The sequence below is a fragment of the Coccinella septempunctata genome, chromosome 1 (genome assembly GCF_907165205.1).
Source record: "Coccinella septempunctata chromosome 1, icCocSept1.1, whole genome shotgun sequence".
Lineage (NCBI taxonomy): Eukaryota > Metazoa > Arthropoda > Insecta > Coleoptera > Coccinellidae > Coccinella > Coccinella septempunctata.
In genome coordinates, this window is record NC_058189.1 from 31551501 (window position 1) to 31574748 (window position 23248).

Sequence of the window (23248 nt, forward strand, 5' to 3'; positions counted from 1 at the left end):
TTATTAACTATTTTCAGCCCTAAGAAGGGTATTCCCGAATTTTCGGCAAATAGGTTGAGACGTTGGGCGGTAATTTTATCAAATTATTCGTATGAAATAGAATATGTCAAATCTGAAGATAATAAAGCAGATTGGTTATCCCGGTTACCACTGAAGAGTTTAGTTAGAGAGGAGGAAGATGTTGAAATTGATTACTGTAATTTTTTCGCTGACTCAGAGATAAATGTTAATTACAAGAATATTGCAGACGAATCTAAATGTGACAGTATTTTTATGAAATTAAGAGATTATATAAAAAATGGTTGGCCAAAATATGTAACACATGACGAGTTGAGACCTTATTTGAATAAGCGATTAGAATATGAAATTGATGAACATTGCATTTACTGGAACCATCGCATTTTGATACCGGTTAGGTTACGACCTATTGTTATGAAAGAGCTACATAGTACTCATTTAGGGACAGTTAAAATGAAAAGCGCGTTCATATTTTTGGTGGCCAGGTATGGACAAGGACATTGATAAATTGACGAAACAGTGCGAATCATGTGTACATTTTTTCCATAGTCCTCCTAAAAATGAATTGAATCAATGGAAGTATCCTAGTCAGCCATTTGAGAGGATACATATATTGATTATTTAGGACCTTTGAAAAATAAATATTACTTGGTAATATTAGATGCTTACACCAAGTGGGTGGAAGTTTTCGAAACACCATCAACTAGTTCTGAGAATACTATAAATGCTTTAAGAGAAACCTTCGCAAGATTTGGTTTAGCTATGACAATAGTCTCAGATAATGATAGCGGATTCACATCAAAAGAATTTCAGAATTTTGTATTGCAAAATGGTATTAAACATATTACTTCGCCTCCATATAACCCAGAATCTAATGGGGCTGCAGAGAACAGTGTGAAAACAGTCAAGCAAGCCCTAAAGAAGATTTTATTTTCAAACCCTACGCTTTCCCCAAGAACAGCCATAAGTAGATTTTGTTTTGATTATCGAATCACTCCACATTGTACCACTGGTGTCTCTCCAGCAAAGTTAAAGTTCAATCGAGATTTGCGAAGTAGATTCAATTTGATTTTACCCAAAAGTAGACAATATGAAAGCGAATTAAAACCTACAAATAATTTAAGATCGCATGTTCAAAAACAACAAACAAAGCAGAAAAATTACTACAAAGGAAAGCGGGATGTTGTATTTAGGAAAGGTGAAGTAGTTTTAGCTAGAGATTTTAGAATTGTAAATAAAAAAACTTGGATAAAAGGAATAGTACATAGAAGAATTGGACATTGTACATATATCATCGAAGTTCCAGAGTTGCAACTGATATGGAAAAGACATGTTAATCAGTTGAGGAAAACAATTCAACCAGAAGTCAGTTTCAATTCTGAATCTTCCATTAGTATAGGTGAAAATAATATATCTTGTAATGATGGATATGATCAATTGGAAACTGAAGCTAGTTGTTCTATTGAATCTAATTCTAATAATGTTAATATTAAACCATTGGTAACTGTTAATGAAAATCACCAAGTAGAAATGGCTCGTTATCCAAAAAGGAAAGTGAAGCCTGTAGAACGTTTTCATTTTTGATTGTAAGTGATCCAATCATTTTTTGAATATTTTTTGTTGTTTCAGAAATTTGGAAAGGGAGATATGTAATGTATTCAATTTTAAGTTTATGCGCAGAATCGCATCATTTTGTTACTGTACATATGAATTTTAATAAAACACTTCTTTCCGAGCTGTTGTCGTTACTAGTAAGAGATCCTCAATATTCCAATACGCAATATAAGATAAAATTATAGAAGTGTAGTTAAATACACCACACTTAGTCAATGCCTAATACTACAATAATGTTTGTAGAAATACTTAATGGCATTCATTTCCAAGCTCCATTGATTCATAGATGATTGATCCTTCCATACTTTTTTGATAATCGGTTGATCAATCTTCATTTGCTATCGGCAGTTGCATCCTAACCACATTTACATATTTATTTGAATTCCAATTTAGGTACTCACCTACTTTGAACATGCAAGTATGAATTTGCTTCAAAACTGACTTGATCTGACCTAGCTGATGGATGTGAACGCTCAAATTCTGTTGAGGTAACTTTATTTGTTTATTTATTTATTTATTAACGGGATAAACCTAATTCTACAAATGGATTATACATATTGGTAATAAAAATCGAAAAACAATAATAATGCTAAACTTCTAGAAAAAATTCACAGATTATAACAAATTTCGATTGACATAACGCATAATGAAGGGGTAACTGACGTAAAAGAAGTCTCTGCCTGTTCTTCTGGCAGTGTTTACATGTTGCGAGATTCTTGGAATTGACGAAGCCCTGGTATAGTTGTATCTATAAGTCCTGAGACATAGGAACATGGAACCTCTAACACTTCTTGACGGAACGTGAAAGCCAAAAAGAGATAAAAGATCGGAAGAGAACAAAAGCCCCCCGACCAATCTAGCGAACAACAATACATCCGTTCTGATTCTACGAGTCCTCAAAGTAGGAAAGCGCAAAATTGATCTCATATGAGTTGCAGAAAAGTTTACTCGTGGGATTTCCATCCTGCAAGACACAGATAGAAGAAACCTATTTTGAACTCGCTCCAACCTGTAACAGTCTTCATAAGTGTATGGAGACCATACACAAGAGGCATACTCAAGATGCGGCCTTACCAGACCGACATAAATATATTTTAAGGTATTGACATCCCTAAACTCACATGAGTGTCGTAAAATGAACCCTAGCATCTGAAGACCCTTATTGACTTTGTGGTCAAAATGCGTCTTGAAACACATCCAATTGTCATAAAAAACACCTAAGTCTTTAACGATGTTCATAGTATGTATTGCTTCGTTGTTCAGATGGTAGTGCGATATAAAGTGCTGTTCCCGTCTAACTACACTCTTATGTTTGCACCTTCCGAGGTTAATGATGACTCTGTTATCTTTACACCATTGCTCCAATCGATCCAGATCAGACTGGAGGTTTAGCATATCGATCAGAGTATTGACCATTAAATAAATGTTGAGGTCGTAAGCAAATAGAAGAAAAAGTGCAAAACTAAAGCAAGTGGTGATGTCATTAATGTAAATAAGAAACAATAGAGGGCCCAGATGACTACCCTGAGGTACACCCGAATAAACAATGTATAATGGGGAGAAGGAATCACGAACTTTAACTGACTGAGTACGGCAGGTGAAATATGATATAAACCACTTCTTCAACATAACAGTTATTCCAAAGGACGAAATATTTACACTCAAAATGCAATGATCCACCTTATCGAAGACCTTTGGCAAGCCACTGGATCTGCCTTGTGTGGGAAATTAGTGTTTCATTCACTCAAAAACAAAAGGACACTCAAAGAGAAACAAATCCAGAAGATACAGACATCTCATCTTGAAAGGAAAGAAAAGAAACTGAGCGAGCAGGCACATTATCTAAACATGAACAAACGAAATTTTTATACAGAGCATTTCCTCGACCACTCCTGCCGACATCATTTTCAACCAATTTTTGATTCTCCTTTTGAATTCATTAAGAGTTGCAGAATTTTTTATTGTTGTTGGAACCTTATTGTAAATAAAGGGGGCTAGGTACGTATGTGATCTCTGACCTATCGTTTTTATTGTTCGCGGAAAAATAATCCAATTTCCTCTATTTCTGGTACCATATTGATGTTCATTGAAGCTTACTGACATTAAGTTCTTTCTTTGGTGAATTGTCAGAGCCAAGAAAAATAGTCTTCGCAGGTCCATGATTCCACTCTCGGCGAACAAGCGTTCAGTTGAAAATAAAAAAGGGCTTTCGAAAAATTATCTGGATTTACCCTTTTTGTGTCACCTCTAGTTTTTTCAAGTGAGTTTTTACAACAGCACCCCATCCCAATATTCAATAAAGCAGATGAGGCTGGACCAGAACAATGTAGAGCCTCCTCAGCAGCTCTAAATCGCAAAATTCTCTTAATTTCTTGAACTTTGGGACAAGCATGCGCAACTTATTCACCAGATGGTCCACCTGATTATTCCATCTAAGATACTCATCCAAACAAACACCCAAATATTTGAATTTATACACTGCATTGATCTCACGTGAATAGCCGCATTCTATAAAAGATAGCGTTTGGAAATTGGGCTTTCCAACAGAGGTGACAGAGAAGGGCATGAAGCACGTTTTTTCATAATTCAGGGTCAACGGTCGAGAATCGAAAAAATCTTTTATTATCATGAAATCATCTTCCGCCAAACTCCTTAGTTCCTCCCACGTATCAGCTTGATAAAATACAGCGGTATCATCTGCAAAAGCAACCAATTCACCCCTAGTATTCAGAGAAAAGATGGAATTCAGATAGACAATAAACAGAAGAGAACCCAATATTGTACCCTTCGGTACACCACATTGAACAGTAGAAAAAGAACTGTGCCAATCCAATGCCCGACCTCTGACTCCATAATCCTCTAATATTCTTAAAAGTTCTCCATGATTCACCGTATCGAACGCCTTTGCCAAATCTATAAATACAGAAAGACAAGGCTTAGATGAATAAAGTGGTCAGTAAATTTTGGCTGTCAAATTTGCGAGTGCATCCTGTGTTGATTTGCCACTTCGAAATCCAAATTGTTTTTCATTTACAATTTTACAATCTTCCAGGAATGTATAAGTTCCTTTATGAATTATTGTTTCCAAAACTTTGGAGATACTTGAAGTCAAGGAAATGGGTCGGTAGTTATTCATCTGTTCTCGATCCCCGACTTGAAGACCGGTGTCCGGTATTATGATACTTTCCTTAAGCATTTCGGGAAATATACCCGATTCAATAGACATGTTGGCTATTACATGTGTTAGTGGTGACAAAATATAAACTGCGCAACGGATTTAAGAATGTTTGAGGTGATGCCATTCAAACCAGGCGCCTTGTTGGACTTCATGGACCCCACGACTGCCATGATCTCCTGCTGATCCGCTGGCTGAAAAATTAGCTCAAGGCGGTTTCTTTCATTAGGAATTCTATGCTTATTGAATGTTCTTAGTTTTTCCGCTAGTTTCGGTCCGATATCAGAAAAGAACGAACCAAAAGCCTCCGCTATATCTTTGCTGTCATCAAGCCTAACATTATCTTGTTGTATTAGATCAGGCTCTGTGTTGGGGTTGTTATGTTTATTATTAATAAAATTAAATAATTTCTTCGGTTCATTCTCATACTTGAGCAATTTCGTTCTGTAGTATTCGTTCTTTGCACTCCGTATAAGATTCTCGACCAACTTTTTGTAGGTTTTATATTTAGCAATGAGTTCTGGGTTCAGAGGGTGAATTCTTATTTTTCGAAAAAAATATCTAAAGATCTAGTTGGAAAATGGAATAGTGGTTGCATGTTTTACCCTTTAAGAAAACACAACAAAATTGAAAAAATATTCATGGGGAGCCTTTTTATCGGTTAATCATGCCCACAAAATGCCATTCCTTCCAGGTTGTAATTCCTTCCATTTATATGGGCCCTAATTCCTGACCTATTCAGCTATCACCTATGAGAGAATGATGAAAAGAAAACGAAAGCTGAGTTACATTGATACAATTATTTATTGAAAACATTCTTTTTAATGAAAAATCAAAGAACTACATTTTTCTCTAAACCCCATAGGGTCCAAAAGTATTCCCTGAGTTGTGAAGATATTACTAATATGAGATATTGAATATATTATCATTATTTAATTCTTTTAGGATTTCCTATAAATTGCTATCCTGTTACCCGGTGCCGGAACAATGCTTGAAAAATACCCAGGTATAGAGAACTTATTTTGCACAAGCATTTATGCATTGCATAAATGATAGGTATAACTAATTGATTGATTCAGGAATACACTGTGAACTTTCATCACGTATGATTCGTACTAATACTTAATATGAATATGGAAATAAAATGAAATAATGAAAATAATGTCCGAAATGTGGAAGAAGCCGCCCCAAAAACATAACAGTAGTCGGCAATATTTATCAAAGCGAAGCCGAAAGCTTTGATAAGTTATAACATGAATAACTCTTAAAAAAGGGAAGTGGCCACTACAAACAGTGCGGAACGTACAGGCTGTCTGGGATATTTATGAGAAGAATGCGGCACCTTCGATGGATTTTTTATTGCCCCTGCATATTGGGTTCACCAGTGAGTCCGTGCCTAGATAAATTTCTGGATATTCCTCTTGTTGCTGACTGAATTGCATTTATTTTCATTCGGTTCATAAGTTGATTTTTTTCTTGACTAAGCTCAAAATGCCGCCCTGAATCCTAGCGCCCTAGGCGGCTGCCTACCCCCTAGCGACGGCCCTGTCAAGACAGGTCGAACTGCTTGGTCTTATCACGGAATTAATCAAAGAAATGAAACCCTGCTTGCTCATTACATTTTGATATTCTTCATCTACCTCCTTGCCCGACATAATATCGAAAGTTGTGTCACCAATAATTATATTAATGTGATTTCTTTGCCTGTTTTTCCGGAAAAAATTCGTGAAAAATTCATTGAATAATTCTCTAGAAATATCATGTGGTCCATAAACTGCTATAAGATTTATTACGCAGGAGCCAAAAAAAGCTTTTACATGCATTAAATTCAGAACACCATTAGTAAAATTATGGCATTTAAACTTTATATCATTTCTTACATAAACAACAACACCATCATTCTGGTTAACACTACCATTGTTATAAACTAAGCTATAATCAGAAATTTGAAAAATCGACACATCCACGATTCTCCATGTTTCATTGAGAACTATGAAATCATATGAACAATCTATTCCATTCAAGTAGTTTTAAAGAGTCAAGATTTTTATTCAGACTTCTTATATCAACATGAAACACCTTCACATTGAAATTGCGCTTTAACATCACAAAATCATTCAAATCTTGAAAACTAGAGAAAATGTCATTATTTGATTTGTGAACAGATGTTATATCAAAACCTTCAAGATAATGATCCATAATAATGCAATAGTATTTGCAGATTTTTAGTCCGATCTTTCACGTAGCTTTCTAATTTGGATCTCATACAAAGGACAAATTTTATCCAGTACAGAGTGATTTACATTATATCTGGTTTTGAATTTGTTATTATTTTCTACACAGTTGATACATGTAAATTTTTTGGACTTACAGTCTTTGTAGTAATGAGAATCAAGACACCGGAAACAATTGGTGGTACCGTTATATTTACAGTCACTAATTTTGTGGTTGAAGCCATAACATTTATAACATCTTGACTAAGATGTCTAAAACACTAAGATGTCTAAAACACTGGTGTATTCACTGATTCGATTATGTTTTTAATTTCGTGGGGATATGGGATCAGTTTAGTTTTTCCCACTGTAGGTAGCGCAGTTTAGAATTTGACAGAGCATTGTCATTTGATATTTGAAAATAATTTGAATACTTTCCTACGACTCTACGACGTACGAATATGTTGTATTTATAAGCGATTATTGGTGTGTGAAAATGTATTAGTTTCGAGAAAGGGGTGTAGAACATTCATATATTCAACATGTCGTTCAGTAAGTTCAGTTTTCTGTATGGACAATCAAGAGCTACACCTATGAATTCGGTGTTGTTGGAATTTGAAGCAGAACCAAATCAGATGAACGAACATTCGGGACCGATATACCTAAGTTTCATGGAAACTTCAGCAATATTTCAAAGAAACTGTATTGGAAATACATAATGTGGATTGTGATCATGTATTGAGAATCAGAAATACATAAATCTATTCCTGTCTGTTACTTCAAATATTCTTCCTGAGTAGATATAGTGAAAATTCCCTTTCCGTCAACTGAATATTTTGGACATTTGACCAATCAACTGTGTTTTATTAAAATCATATTGAATTACCCCCTCACGAATTCAAGTTGTCAAACGGAAAGCATCTTCAAGAAGAACAGTAAATCCTCCTTCGAACCCTTATTCGATAGTGTTGGAATATTGACAGATTCGTTTTTACACCGAAAATTGAACTGTAAAGCATAAATATTCCTTAACAGCTGACAAAATGGACCAGTTCATATTCATTTACACCGAAAATTGAACTGTAAAGCATAAATATTCCTTAACAGCTGACAAAATGGACCAGTTCATATTTTGAACTCGTTGATCGACATTCGATATCAACGCAAAACCGGCAAAACAAAATAAAACGAGAGAGTATCATTGGACTTCCATTGGTAGAACAAGGATAGAACGAAGCAAATGACAAGGTGGCGCCGCCACGAACTGATCCCATTTTCTGAAATGTTGATGCTTGCCAAAAGTGACAAGTGTACACACCAGTGTTTTAGACATCTTAATCTTGACACCTTCAAATTCTCCCAAACAGAACCTCTTTGGAGTCCGATGTATTTAATGCCGTTTCAAAATATGTGGTTAAATTTGGTCAGGTTATAAGGATAACTGATGTATGTATGATAAATTTACGAAATAGCCATGTATGGAAAAGAGAAAACTCCAATGCAAATTTAATGCCGTTTCAAAATATATGGTTAAATTTGGTCACGTTATAAGAATAACTGATGTATTCATGATTTCATGGAAAAACTTGAAATATTTCTTGAAATTATGAAATGTAGATACTGTATGACATTTTTTGTTGCAAATCATTTGTATGATCTGCCCATGAAGTTTGGCTCTTTTGAAAGTAGACACCCTGTATATGTTTTGAATAGTTTTTCATCAGTTCACGTTAGGTAAGGTTCACTGAATAAAATGTTTTTTTCAACATTGAAATGCGAGTAAAAAATTTATTCAACTCAATTTCACAAAATACAACATGACCATATAATATTTATAGTTCACATGTTATTTTTTAAATTGTTCAAACCTCGTATAATGATCACAATGTATAGGTACCCATGTTCAAGATATCTGGAATAAAATAGCCATTATTACTCATGTAAAAAATTTTCTTTATTTTATTTTTTGTAAATGCATTTAAAATGTTCAATATAACTCTAATATTAATGATATATTAATCACATACAGATCATCAGATTCTTGAATGGATGCTTGTATAAAGAATTCGGTATTTATTTTCATATTCACTTGGAAATTTCCATTTGAATGATATATTTTTATGTTCTCACTTCATTATGTCAAACCTCCATATTCATAAAATTGTCATAAACCTTGATGTTTTCAGAATATTTTCACTCAGAGGAAATATATAGAAGTATGCCCTGTGACACAGACATATAATAATATACTGTGTCCTCTTCTTTCTGCAATATATTTGCAAAAACTGAATTTATATCTTTCAATTTTCAAATGGGGCACCCCATTTAATAATCTTTACATTTCACTTTTGTATTGGACAATTTGATTCCTCAATTTATATGATCCTAAATGCGAACACTAATTGTGCTAATTGCTGGTTTTCCGCCATTTCGTAATTTTTTCAGTTCTTCACCTTTTCTGAATTGAGCACCCAATAATACTGAGATGTAATCGGAAACCGTTATTACAAGATATATAAATAACTCACCACACTCATTAGAATATTGCTCACATATGACGTTGCACACCTTGTATCCCGCTTATGCTTCGGAAACGGGGTATATCTCCTAAGGCAGATATGATTCTCCCGGTATCACCTACCGACCATATATGTTTGTCCAGTTTATAATGAAACACCCTGTATATTTCAACGTACCCTTGTATAAGTTTGACAAGCAAGTATATAGTGCGTTTATTCTTGGGGGTTCAAATTATACAACCACCAGTTGGTTTAGACTTGAGACTCTAAGAGCTCTAGATAGTCTGGAAAGGTTCTACAAAGCGCCTAGGTACTACAAAGAAGTTTTTACATGGTCCATAAGATTTTAAGGTTGTTTATGGAATTTTGTGTTGAACAGTTTCAAACTTTGATTATTTATTTAGAAACGCATTCTCAAATATCTATTTCGGAGCCTAAAATTTTACTTCATTTCAGCATGATAATTTCTCTCGTGGAATAGAGAATACTACTGTTCAATTTTTTTTTTTTTTTTTTTTATTATAGGTTTGCCGCTTCGACAGCTAGGTCATTAGCGGTGTTGGAACTGTTACATGTATGACTTAGGGGACTATTTACAATTAAATTTTCACATTGATAGACTTTATAAAAGCTAAAGTATTGAGGATATCCGTTGTGTTGATCTTAAGAGCTTCTTCCATCTTGATGTTCACATTGAAATGATTCCTTTGGGTCTGGTACATGCTGCATTCTGTTATAATGTGCCGGATGGTGATATTGGTGTTGCATGTAGTACATATTGGGGCGTTATCCTTTGCTAGGAGGTGTTGATGAGATACAAGGCTATGTCCGATTCGGAGTCGTCTTATGGTCACTAAGTCTCTTCTATGTTGGGTGATAGGATTTAGGTTGGATATAGTTGGGTCGATGAGTGCAAGTTTGGACCTTTGATGTTGCCAAATATTTAATATTCGAATTTTGAATAATTAATAGAAAGAACTGCTACTTCCAGTATATTTTGTGGTCACTCATTTTATTTGGTGAGAAAAAAATATCAATATTCAGTAGCATGTTGAGAAACCTCCCTTTCATGGACATTTTTTCCTGAGCGAAATTTTATACTGACTGAGAATATTTACAAATAGCAAATGTTTTGCTTGCAATCGCCAGCCAAAGCCGAAAAGATCCACTTGAAATCTAAAGAACAACAAAATAAAAGGTAATTTCTTCAAGAATGAAAAAAGTTTTCAAACCTCTCAAACACATAATTCCCATATAATAATTATTTTGCAATCAACCTATCAACCCAGCGCTGTAATAACAATAGACTTTTACTAAGAAATAATTTTTGTGGTGCAGTATACAAGAAATATTTTTTTAGATGCCTCATTCAATTTACGCAAATAACAGATTTATTCTCAAATACAAATGGAGAAACATAAATATATTCTGGTTTTAGTAGAGTGATTTCTTATGAAACTTTTTATTTCCTCTGAATGCAAATCCAGTTTTGTATGATGAAAACAACAACGATATCAATAAAAATAATACAAAAATACATACACATATAGGCAACAACATTGAGAGGTATATATTTTCGAAAAGGTTTTTGGTATAGGCATCACATTCAATATGGATTGGGTTTGTGCAGTATCTATAAAAAGTACAAGGACTGAGGTTATATCCAGAACAATGTGAGGGGTATTTTAAAGCTATTTTTTATGATGATATCACCCCATGCAAACATTTTATTTCCATAAGGAATGCATCATTACTTCATGGTAACTAACAAGATTGAATATTTCCGAGGTCCTACATATGATTAATATTACTGAAGATAATATATAGGCTGCCCCGAAAATAAAACGTCACACGTTAATCATTAATTGAAAATAAAAATATCTCTAGGTACATTTCTTAATAAACTATAGGCCAAAACGGCTTCGTTTCGGATCAACAGGGTGTTGAAGATTGATTGAAAAATGAAAAAAATACAGCAAAAGCCATGATTACAAAAATGGCTCGAAGTTTTGTCCATTTTACTTCTGAGAGTTAACAGTTAACAGTAACAAAATCGATCAGTAAGCAATGTAAATTTCGTTTTGTCACGGCCAACATTCTAACTTCTAACTAACCATAGTGTCTATATGGAACTAACAGTAACAAACATGTAATAACTAAAGCAATGCATCGTTTCGTTTTGTCACGGTCAACTTATTACGAAAGAACGAATGTCTTACTGATGAAACTATAATACTGTTCAATAGTTAATAGAGTTTGTTTTTCGAACAGAAGTGCATTTAGGATAGAATGTACCGTTACCATAATGGTTAACTAAGATTTTTCGGGACACCCTGTATATTGAAAGTAACACAATGTCCTCAAATGGCTCTCAAATTATAAATGAATCATTAGTAGTATGATTTAATTGACACTGGACTTGTGGAGTTTGAAAAACAAACCAGTTGCCATTCTATTTCGAATTGGTGAAGAAAAGCCTTGTAGATTATACAGACTGGCTCACGTAAAAGAGAAATTTCTGTAAGTACAAGGTCTCCAACAAAAGACCATACACCTTGCATAGAAAAATTCTGGATGAATCCGATTTCGTTAATTAAATATGGATAATTGATTTGTTTAGGACGTCTCGAAACAATTTTTTTTGAAATTACTGTAGTATTTTTTTTGACATTCTGATTTTTCCATTCATTTTTGTAAATAATACAAAGTATAAAAAACTGTTTGAAAAGAACGGTGGGTTAATTTTTTTTAGAAAAAATCAAGATAATTGCATGGATTATTATCATCATACTGAATTCAGTAGCATATTTCGAACACGTAAAAGAAAAAACCTTTACGACACGTTGCAATCATCGCAACCGTTTCTTGTATCTCTGAGCTGTTGCTTAGCTTTACGACTTGTTCTTCTTATCAATGACCTGGATCTTGGTTTTGACAAGCTGCCGTTTTCTGAACCCTCTGGTTTTGCCCGCTCCAGAGATGGACTGCCAGTTTTCTTGCCACCTTTGTGCGACATATAAGCGCTAGCAGTTCTTTTGAGACCGGAGGGCTGGTCCTCGGAATCTTTAGGAAAAATACGAGAAATTTTCAGAAATGATCGAAAAACTTCCCGGACATTGATGTCGTCCTTTGCTGAACATTCAAGAACTTTAACCCTGAAAGAGAAAAATTGAGTTATTCATGAGATAGAACTATCTATAGTTATATAGTTCACTATAGAAGGATTTTTTATAAAGGATTTTTGAAACTAGCAGTTGCTAGTTACGAAAATACTTTATCAGCGTGTTCATAATGAAATCTATAAATCATAATCCGCGGTCGTATACAATCACATAAAAACGGCTGCACCGATTTTATTAATTCTTTTTTTTAACCTTCTTCATATTTCGTATAAAATCCTCACGGGAGAGAAATTCGAAAAAGTTGCCTTGGAAACTGGAAAAAACAAGATCACTAAACTAAATTTTGTACTCAAGTATATATGGTAGGTAGTCTATATATACTCCACGGACAAGCGATTAGAGAAACGCAGGTAGGTGAGGTGACGCAGCTTCTTCCTGCACTGCATGTAGTATCTACGTCAAGTTACCATCACGCTTTATTTGCGAGGACTTGTTCCTTTCTATGTTTTAGAAAAACTCACGCTGCTTCACTCTGCGTCCCCTCACCAACCTGCGTTTCTATTTGCACCTTGCCTTACTCTTGATGCCTTGATGGCAGTTGACAAATGTACAACACGATCTCAAAATAGATTCAACGTACATCGGAATTGTGCTTTGCACTTTTCTAGTTAAAAGGATATTTATTCCGAAAAATACCTTTCTGGCTTTCTTCATTGCTGGTAGTTCTGAAGGGGTCTGTAAATCGTTTGCCGACTTATTCAAGAGTACCTTCGAAGTAACCGGGATGTCGTGCAGACCATGATACTCATACAGGCGTTGACCAGAAGTTCACGCTGACGGTCGTAAATGAGCGCTCTTGAAAAATTTTCATATGAATTAAAGTGCAGGTCCAGACCACTGAACTATAATCAAAATGGAAAGCGCCCAGTAATAAATAGATGCAAGCCGAAAGAGATGGGTTTGTTAGCAGGATCATCCATCATTGTAAATAAATTTTAGCCAATCACTTCCCCTGCTCCAATAACTGATTTTATTACTATGGAAACGGCTGAAACAGTACCGTACTAAGGTCACGAATAAAATAATTATCATTATGTTCATAAAAATAGTGAAAAAGTGCAAGTGTGAATCGAGTCCTGAAGGCAGTGTTACTTTCCGTAGGTGATATTGCAAGGTTTATATTTATAGAATATAAGAGTAACTTCTTGTGAATTTTAGTTTCCCACTGAAAAAATCAGAACTGTAGGAAAAGTGGATGATGGCAATTCCATTTTACCGATTTGTAGTCATCAATTATCCAGTGAGAAGGCCACAGTGCTGTAACAAACATTTTTTTACTGATGTTGAGACTTACTAACACCTGAGTTCTTATTGATTCTACAAATCATTCTCTTGATCTTTCCTGATGCTTTTATTCTACTCATGGCGAACTATAAAGATGCCATTCAATCCGATGGGAATATAGAAATGAACATTCCCAGTATCTTTGAACAAGAAAATGAAAATCATTCTTTTTCTCAGAATTAAAAATAAGTGGAATGAAAGCAATCGTAAGATGAAAATCTATGCTAAGTTTGAGGTATAATAAAAACTAAATTATTTTAGGAACATTCAAATCAGTAGATTTATGTGCATTTTGCCTTTCACCATTAGAACTTTGATAAGCTTAGATAAAAAAATAACATACTTCGAATTTTCAGTTACCTATAATAATTGTCGATTTTCATTTTAAGATTACAATTCCCTCAATCCATGAGAAAAGGGTCCAGTTTTGTGATGCAGCTATTCAATTTTCGTCACAACACTCAAAACCGTCTAACAGAGAAAAGGAACTAATACCGCTTTCACTGTTTTTTGTTCATTAAATTTAATATTTTATTAAAATTCGAGGTGTAATTTTCTATTCGATATCTTATATAATAATTGGATATGCTGGTGTGATGAGCTATCGTAATTTTGGCATGTTCTTTTGTTGATGTGGAATTGCATGTCAATAATTGCGAGGCATAATAATTTTATGGCATTTTGATAGTCTGGTTCCTTCCATCCAGCCATGAGAAAAATGTTAACGAGAAAACAGCCTCGAATATATGTATGCTCATGACCTTTGCTATTTATACCTACCAATTTGATGGTGATAATCTAAGAGAGACGTGAAAAATGGATGCAAATACGAAATTAAAGAAAAATATGTCACTTGTCGTAAGATCTTTTTGTGTATTGATATTTTTCTGAAAGAATATTTGTGCAGGAAACAATGGTGTTATTGTGAACAATGATTAAAAGGAAATAAAATCGTTATCATGGAAAAATATTTATCATACGGAAAAATCGTAATTGAAGTTCAAGGGTACGACACTCTCACTACACTGCCCGGCAGACAAAAAGGCCCGACACTCTATTGACTATCTCTCTCGGCTTGCTCGTATCTATTGCTGTGCGCTTTGCATTTTGAGTATAGTTCAGTGGTCCTGACGCAATACCACCACTATTTATAAAAAATTGTGTTGATAACCTGAACCTTCCGCTCACCCTAATGTTTAACATATCACTATCATGGTACTACCCCGCAATGTGGAAGTTTAGTTACATGGCACCTATACAAAACAGTTGTAAAAGGGACATGGTTTGTAATTACAGGCCTATCAGTAAGCTCTCAGTGATCGATAAAATCTTATAAAAAATTACCTGCAACTTACTTCCGAGTCAGATTAAAAAGCCCATTATGCCAGAAAAACATGGCATTTATCCTGAGCTCATTTAGGAGTAAACAGCTTTATCTTAAACAAAAATAAAGTGGCAACAAATCTACTTTTCGAATTTTGAAGATTGAACATCTATTGAGATGTATTGAGATTTTTTTAGCTGGAACAAGAGTATATATAATCATTTATCAACTTTCTACTTATACCTATAAAAAAATCTAAATCTTGTATCAATAATGATGTTCAAATAATAAACATCAGATTCAACATCCCAAAATGCTTTTAATTAAAGGAATAAAGTGTACTATATACTGACCTGATCAAATACGTACAACGTTCTCGTCGTTCTCTGTTGTAAGTATTATTATTCTCACATAGAATATATCAGAAGAGTGAGTAAATGATGTTAATCTACCTGAAGAGCTAGCGGATAAAAAAATTCCAGCTTTTTGATTTTCTGTTTCGTTCAATCGTGATGTAAATTTTTTCAAACATTATTCTCGTATAAAATAAAGTTATTATGGCAGCGAGCTGTGGTCCCGACCGATGGCGCTACCGGCCACGCGGTACTGATAACCTCGACACCGTCAGCCTTATAGGTTCGGTGCAGTCTGCATTTTTCAATGCGGACACCGTAACTGTGCAGTCATTGTATATTAAAAACTGCAATTTTAAAATGCAGAATTACTAGTATAGAGACTATATAGTACCTATACATCAAAAACTGCATTTTCAAAATAAAGAATGATCAATTCAAAAACTCTGTAGTAACTAGTATACTAGTATACTAGTAACTGTATATGAAATAATGCTGCAGTTTTTGAATGCAGAGTTATGAATTCAGAAACTATACAGTAACTGCATTTTTGAAATGCAGAATTATCAATACAGAAACTGTGCAGTCACTGTATATCAGAAACTGCATTTTCAAAATGCAGATTTATGATTACGGAAACTGTACGGTATCTAACTGAAGATCAAAAATTGCATTTTAAAAATGAAGTATTATTATTACAGATAGTGATGTAACTGTAGGTATAACAAAAACTGCATTTCCAAAATGCAGAAACATCAATACAGAAACTATACAGTATATCAAATACTGCATTTTTCAATGCAGAATTGTCAATACAGAAACTGTGCAGTCACAGCATATCATAAATTGCATTTTTAAAATGGAGTATTATCAATACAAAAACTGTGCAGTTACAACTTAGAATTATAATTTCAACGTTATTTATTTTGAGTTCATTGTCAGGCAACAACTTTTTCTAGTTAATTTGCTCCTGACAAATTAGTGCAAGAATTTACGCAGGAGCAAATCGTTGATTTCATTTTTAATTGATTTTGTTTCAGAGATTGGGAGTGAAAACCCTAAAAAGTTTATGAAGAAATGCAGAATCCTCCCAGAATAAATTTCAATCGATATCTGAGAAGGATCTAGGCTCAGCAATTATACTATGTTCCCAAAATCAAGTGGTAAACTAATGGTTTGTATTCCCGGAGTCCCGTGGAAGTACAGGATTCTTGGACAGGCCAATCCCCAACAATTGTTTCAAATGCAGTGTAGGTTAGAACATGTATTCTTTCAAATTCACTCCAATCAAAAAGAATTTCACACTCATATCACAAACAAATACATATCACTATCATAAAGACTAATTTGAACTAATATTTTCTTAAACGGTTGAAATGTAATGATGATTTTTGAGTTCCAAACCAGGACGCGGAGTACAATAATCATCCCGCAGTGACAACCATTTTGGAACTACATATGGATGTTTCATTTCAGCATTTTCATTACAGTAAATCTGATAAAATAACCGAAAAGAAACTTCTTGAGAATTTTGAACATTGGTTTTAATATAATGCGTCATTGTGATTTAAACATATTGACAACAGAGTAAAGTTCCGGAAAAATTTATGCGATCGTTTAAAGAAAATATTTGTACTATTTTAGTATGGAACACATGTTGAAGTATTAATTAAAAATTGAAATCTTGTCTGATGTAGAGGGTATTGGTACTTACATAGTCCGCATTAGTGAATTAATTCCTATTTCCAAAACCATACTCGGAAGAAAAAATCCTCTCAAAAATTCGTGCTAATATACTGAAAAATATCGCGAGAGATTGGTCTTGGAAACCATAATTTTAGAGGAAGAATTGATTGAGCTTGCAAAAAAATATATCTTCATTTGAACTATACCAATAAACATGTCAGTTTCCAGGAAATAATTTTTCTGATATTTGACTCAGAATATGAAGAATATGCGTTCACATCGACTTCTAGCGCCACCGTCGACTCTTCCTTAACAATTGAGAATAGATTCAGATCTCAACAATGAAAGAACATTGTCCATCGCTATAAGACAAGAGACAGGGAGATGTTCTACCTTGATGAGAATGTGAAAACAAATTACGGAACAAGAAGACCAAGTTATGCTGCTGCTGACCTTTCCAATAAACTTCGCAAAGGAATTAAAAGGAATAAAATATTCAAGTTCTCTGGCTACTTTTAAGCTGGCAAGTGAGGTGACATTCGAAAGAATTGTTGTAGTATCAATCTTATTGTAAAATTCAAAATTTATTGATATTCAGAATGTGTTTTTTGTTTTCTGTGAGAGCAACTAAAAGTTGATTCACAGATTAATAAGTCAACTAAAGGACTAAACTGTAAAAGAACTTGAATAACTGACACTTTCAAGCAACGAAATTTTAATAATGCACATGCTCGTTTGCATGGACTGAAGGTAGGGGCACACCTACCTTCACCTACCTACCTAGGACCGTACCGTGCCCGTGCCGCATCATGACATTACAGTCAACGTCGAAGAAGAAAAAAACACTCAACTGCTACTGTGTGGCAATCACTGTGTGATTGCTAAGGTAACTTCTATAGCAATCAGTGAAGTAAACAAGCCTTGACGTTAAGCTTGTGTAAGTGTTTACTGGCAATAATATTAAAACTGAGTGAACAGATATTCTCGGTTCCACTTTTTCCGCAATGGATTAACACAGAGTAAATTGGATAAAAGTGATAAAAAAGAACGTCTTAGAGTAGAGAGAAAATCGATGCATTTATCGAACTGGGTTATTACCAAGTTGAAATTTGCAGTTCTTCGGATATTATGATATTCATAATTAATGTCCTCACCATGGCAGACTGAAACCTATTTGTGAGGGGAATCCACTCGTTCTATATTCACCTTAGTTTGGGTAATTCACAGAAAACCCACTCGGAAACATCTTCAATATTAACTTCCCGATGTGTGGAAGTTAAATCCAGTTTGTTTCCAGCTACCACGATAGGAATTTCTTGGAAATCACCTCTCTGTTCCCTGATTTCCTCGAAACATTGCTTTATGCACTGAAAGGACGGAGTTGAGGTTACAGCATATACTAGAAGGAAGGCGTGAGCGGTGGCTATGCATAATCTACGCATGGCTGGAAACTCCATTTCTCCTGAAGTGTCGAGTATATCAACCTGAAAAAAAACAAACAAACATTTTTATATTGACCTCAATCTGAAGACCAAGACAGCTGTTTACAAGGCAGTCGTCCTCCCAACGCTTCTTTACGGAAGCGAAAGCTGGACGCCGTACAGGCGACATATTAAACAGCTTGAACAAACGCAACAACGTCATCTAAGACAGATAATGCACATCAGATGGTTCCACAAAGTTTCGAATGCAGAAGTCTTGCAGCGCGCGAGTTGTACAACAATTGAGACTCAAGTAACGAGGGCCCGACTCAGATGGAGCTGTGGCGGCGTAGTTGTACCCATGGTAGAGGAATACTTCATCTCACCATGATGGTACCAAGGGTAGCCAAACGATGGCATCACTGCGCACGACGGTTGCGATCACAGGGTAGATTATACGTCTATTGCGGTGCAGCATACGCCAAACGATGGCGCCACCGGCGACGCAACACTCTATACCCTCGACGTAACCGGCGTTTATAGCAGGCACAAACTACGCTGCTTCGGCGATTGTCGTAGGTAGCTGCTAGGGTTCATTAACCTACCTGATGAGTCCGACCCTAGCAGTGGGACGAAACAATCACCCCAAGAGCACGCCATTCTTCAAATGGCGTGAACTCACCCCAGCACATACCGCCAAAGAGCGGCCACATTCTGAGGATCCAAGACACAAGACTCCCCAAAATAGCTCTATATGGCGAATTCACTGAGGGAGTTCGGAAACCAGGAGGCCAGTACAAGCGGTTTAAGGATACACTACATCAATCCCTAAAATCAGTTAATGCCAATCATAACTGGGAACAACTAGCGTTAGACAGGTCACAGTGGAGATCTATGGTGCACAGTTATAATGGATACTCGAGAAGAATTCAGCGGCGGCCAAATCTGGTTGATGACTATCCATGCCCGGAGTGTGGAAGGATCTGTAGGTAACGGTTGGGTCTCTTCAGTCAAAGGAGGGCACACAGTCGCAATTAGCCCCAAGAAATTATAAGTCTGTTCTTTTTTCATGTCTTTTTGTAGATTAATTCCCGGTAACGGGATACAGCAATGAATGAATGAATGAAGTTCAAAAAGAGAAAATGAATGAATTACGTCAGAAAACACTAATTCAATCATAATAATTCAATTCAATCAGTTGGTCATCTCGGAACTTCCTCATTGAAGAATAAATATTCATTCATGTCAATGACTTTTCAAGGTGAAATTATCTCTTCTATTAATTTCCACATGGAAGAATTTCTCGAAAAGTCTTGCCATTGGCTAAAATTCGTATTCTGGTAAAATTGAAAAAAGACGTTCGTTAAGTGCTGCCATCTTTTAGACAAAAGTGGAAATTACTGTAATATTCGTAACTTCTACTTATCGTTCAAGTGTTCTGGCAACACTCCACATTCTGGTAGTCTTTGCCCCTTTACGCATTATACGAATTGTGAGAAAGTCCCGTGGTATATAAACTCCTCTTAACGAGTAACGAGTGATTTCTGATTACTTTGAAAGGAATAATGGACAATGACCTGAAATTCAAATAAGATTATTGTGTTCCATGATATTAAACGTCCATTTCGCTTGAAGAACCTTTTTATAAATATTCTTCCAGCTCTATCCGACCACTTCAAGATTTTTTTCGATGAAATTCATCCTTGATATGGACTCTCAATATGACTTAATTATGCTTCCCCAAAATGATGAAAGGACAGAGACATCAACGGACGCCCAACTCCCCACTATATTTCGTCCGATGTTTTGCATCCTTGTCTCACAGCATCGACCCTGTTTGTAGGTGGCGCCAAAGGCGCTGTTGTGTAGCGTTTAGCGCGGGAATTTCGTATTATCCTTTTGTGAATTATTTTTTTCTTGTTTTGAAGTATGGGAGCGATTTTGCGCAACCATAAAATTGATGCTTAAATTTTTGCCATGTTGATTATTATATTTCACATTGGCAAACAATTTCGCAATCAATATGGCAGCGTGAAAATTTTTGAACCAAAACGATAAGTACAACTTATCGAATGGTGATTAGACGATTTATTTGAATTTAAATTAAATCAATGACAACAGACATATAGGAGAACAATTAAGGTATGAAAAAGGGAAAATCTAAAACAACAAGAAAAATATAAAACAAGTAACGGATAAAACAACAAAATAGGTCGAATGATCTTCCCATATTCTCAATTTTTTTTATTTGATTTTCTTTTTTTTTTTCAGTTTTCAAATTTCTGTTTTTTCCTTTTAACCACCATACTATTCCAATATTTACAGTACTCTGCACTGTTATAGTTTCAATCTGTTCACATGTTAACGATGAAAAATTAATGTCGTTATGAACAAATTTAAGAAGTTTTACCTTGTCCAATGGATATTGTGAATACAATACTTGGATATTGGATAATACAAACTCCTCTTATCATCTGACTATTTCTTGTTCCAGATGAACATGTTGTGTGCCTTCAATTCATCTGATGATAATAAAGCAGAACAATCCGTACACGTTATTTTTTTAGAGATGACTTTTCAAATGAAACCAGCAACATAAGCTACTGAAAAAGTTTCTGCACTACCCCTCTTCACATCTGCTTCAATTTTGGATACCGTCTCCACTGTTGTTATTTCTGGCATAAATATGTATTCACAGCTATCACTGGTATAAATATTTTCAACTCACTTTTTCATATTAGTTGGACAACGATGCATTTTGATACTTCATCTTCTGCAGCTCCACAAATACCATTTAAAAAAAATAATTTGTCAAGAACAAAGTCCTACAAACTTTTTAAATTCAAACTACTGTCACTCAGTTGACGCATGTGTAGTTGTATTCCGTGTTGCCACAATTATTTGCACGTGGCGCTATTCTATGTTGATACATAGAATAGCGCTTTCGCCATCGAAAAAGGAAGATTGATCTTGTTAATTATCTCGCAATGGCAATGGCAGTATATATTTATATATTTGGCAACGCCAGCAAAACTGTTGCTGTAGACAAAGATAGCGTTATGTGATTTTCAGTGATATAGACTATTTGATCGCAAATGAGTTTGCTATCAATTTCAGATGATTTATTGATATTGAGCAACTGGACAGGTGAAAATGCTCTTACCTAACCCAACTGGCTTGAGTCGAACTCTGATGAATCTCCACTGCTTTGGTAGCAGAAAGGGGGCTCCTAAGGGAAGGGAAACACGGAAACAACCCTCCTTCTGCACTTAGCTCCGTGGCACGATAGAGGACACACGGCACTTCACTTAAAGTTGCTCAATATCACTTTGGCTCATTCACTAAACAGAGATGACTAAAATGGTGCGAAACTTTCGAAGATATATAAAAAAATTATTTCAAAGAGAGATTTCGGCGAGTCCGGCGATGATGCGAATAATAAAATTGTCGTGACTGACAGACGACAAAGTTTTTCTTTCGTCGGCGCCTGACAAACCCTTAGAATATATGTTCTAAGGACAAACCGGAGTCAGGCAACCCAACTCACGATCGACCATAGACAAAGATGATTGATATAGCCTGAATTGGTAATTTTTGTTCTTTTCTCTCTTATTGATATTTATCGCCATTGTAGAAAACTAAAAACGTTTAGCCATGTCGGAAACGTCAGATAATGAGGGTTCCTACATGGAAGCTTCCGATGAAGTCGAAGAAGACTTTAGCGAAGGTGAGTCCGTGGGTCGGACAAATTTACGTGGAAAAAATGAACTCATTTTTTACCTACCAAATGGAGGAGGAGAAGAAGATATATGCCGTCATCAGGCATTTACCAATCGACGCTGATCTTGCGTTGAAAGGACGACCTGATATTCCAAGGAATATCAGACGCTGTGGTGTCCAGGATGACATCGAACAGGCCCAAGAAGCCCATACCTCTCTACCTGGTTAAAAACCAAAAAGAGCAAATCTTCGAAGTTAAGCGAATCTACAATCTCTGTATTGTGGTTGAACACAAAAAGAGGCCTGAAAGTCCAAGCCAGTGCTTTAGGTGCCAAAGGTACGGACATGCACAGAACAAATGCTCCTTCCCGTGGAGATGCGTGAAGTGCTCAGGAAGCCATAGCAGCAATGACTGCACACTCACCAGAAAAGGTGAAGAGGGAAATGCCACATGCGTCTTATGTGGAGAAGAGGGCCATCCAGCTAGCTACAAAGGATGTAGCGAGTTCAAGTTGGTGACCAGAAAGAAGAATTCCCGAAAATCAGCTGAACATAAAAAGGAGGTAACAAAAACAACAACTACTGATCAAAAAATTTAGGAAATAGCGAAGACCAAACCTACAGAACAGGAAAAGAAGAGGGACACTCCAAAACCCGTTCAGAAAAAAGAAGAACAGAAGAAGCTTACAATGAAACAGGCTGTGAACAGTCAACAGGAGAAGAAAAAGATATCTGAATC

At 35.4% G+C, this 23248-nt stretch overlaps 1 protein-coding gene across 2 annotated transcripts in view; it reads right to left on the minus strand.

Annotated features, from left to right (window-relative positions):
• Nucleotides 1-8656: 8656 nt before the first annotated feature.
• Nucleotides 8657-23248, minus strand: part of LOC123322616 (GTP-binding protein Di-Ras2) — a 413354-nt gene continuing 398762 nt past the window's right edge. The window contains exons 4-6 of one of the 2 annotated variants that reach the window (XM_044910573.1): nucleotides 18575-18852; nucleotides 12371-12694; nucleotides 8657-8932 (exon numbers count right to left, since the gene is read on the minus strand). In XM_044910573.1, coding sequence (XP_044766508.1) covers nucleotides 12373-12694; nucleotides 18575-18852 — 600 coding nt within the window. In that variant the 3' untranslated portion in view covers nucleotides 8657-8932; nucleotides 12371-12372. Of the gene's footprint in view, nucleotides 8933-11086; nucleotides 12695-18574; nucleotides 18853-23248 lie in introns of those variants that run through there. The other variant, XM_044910572.1, reaches the window with a different exon arrangement.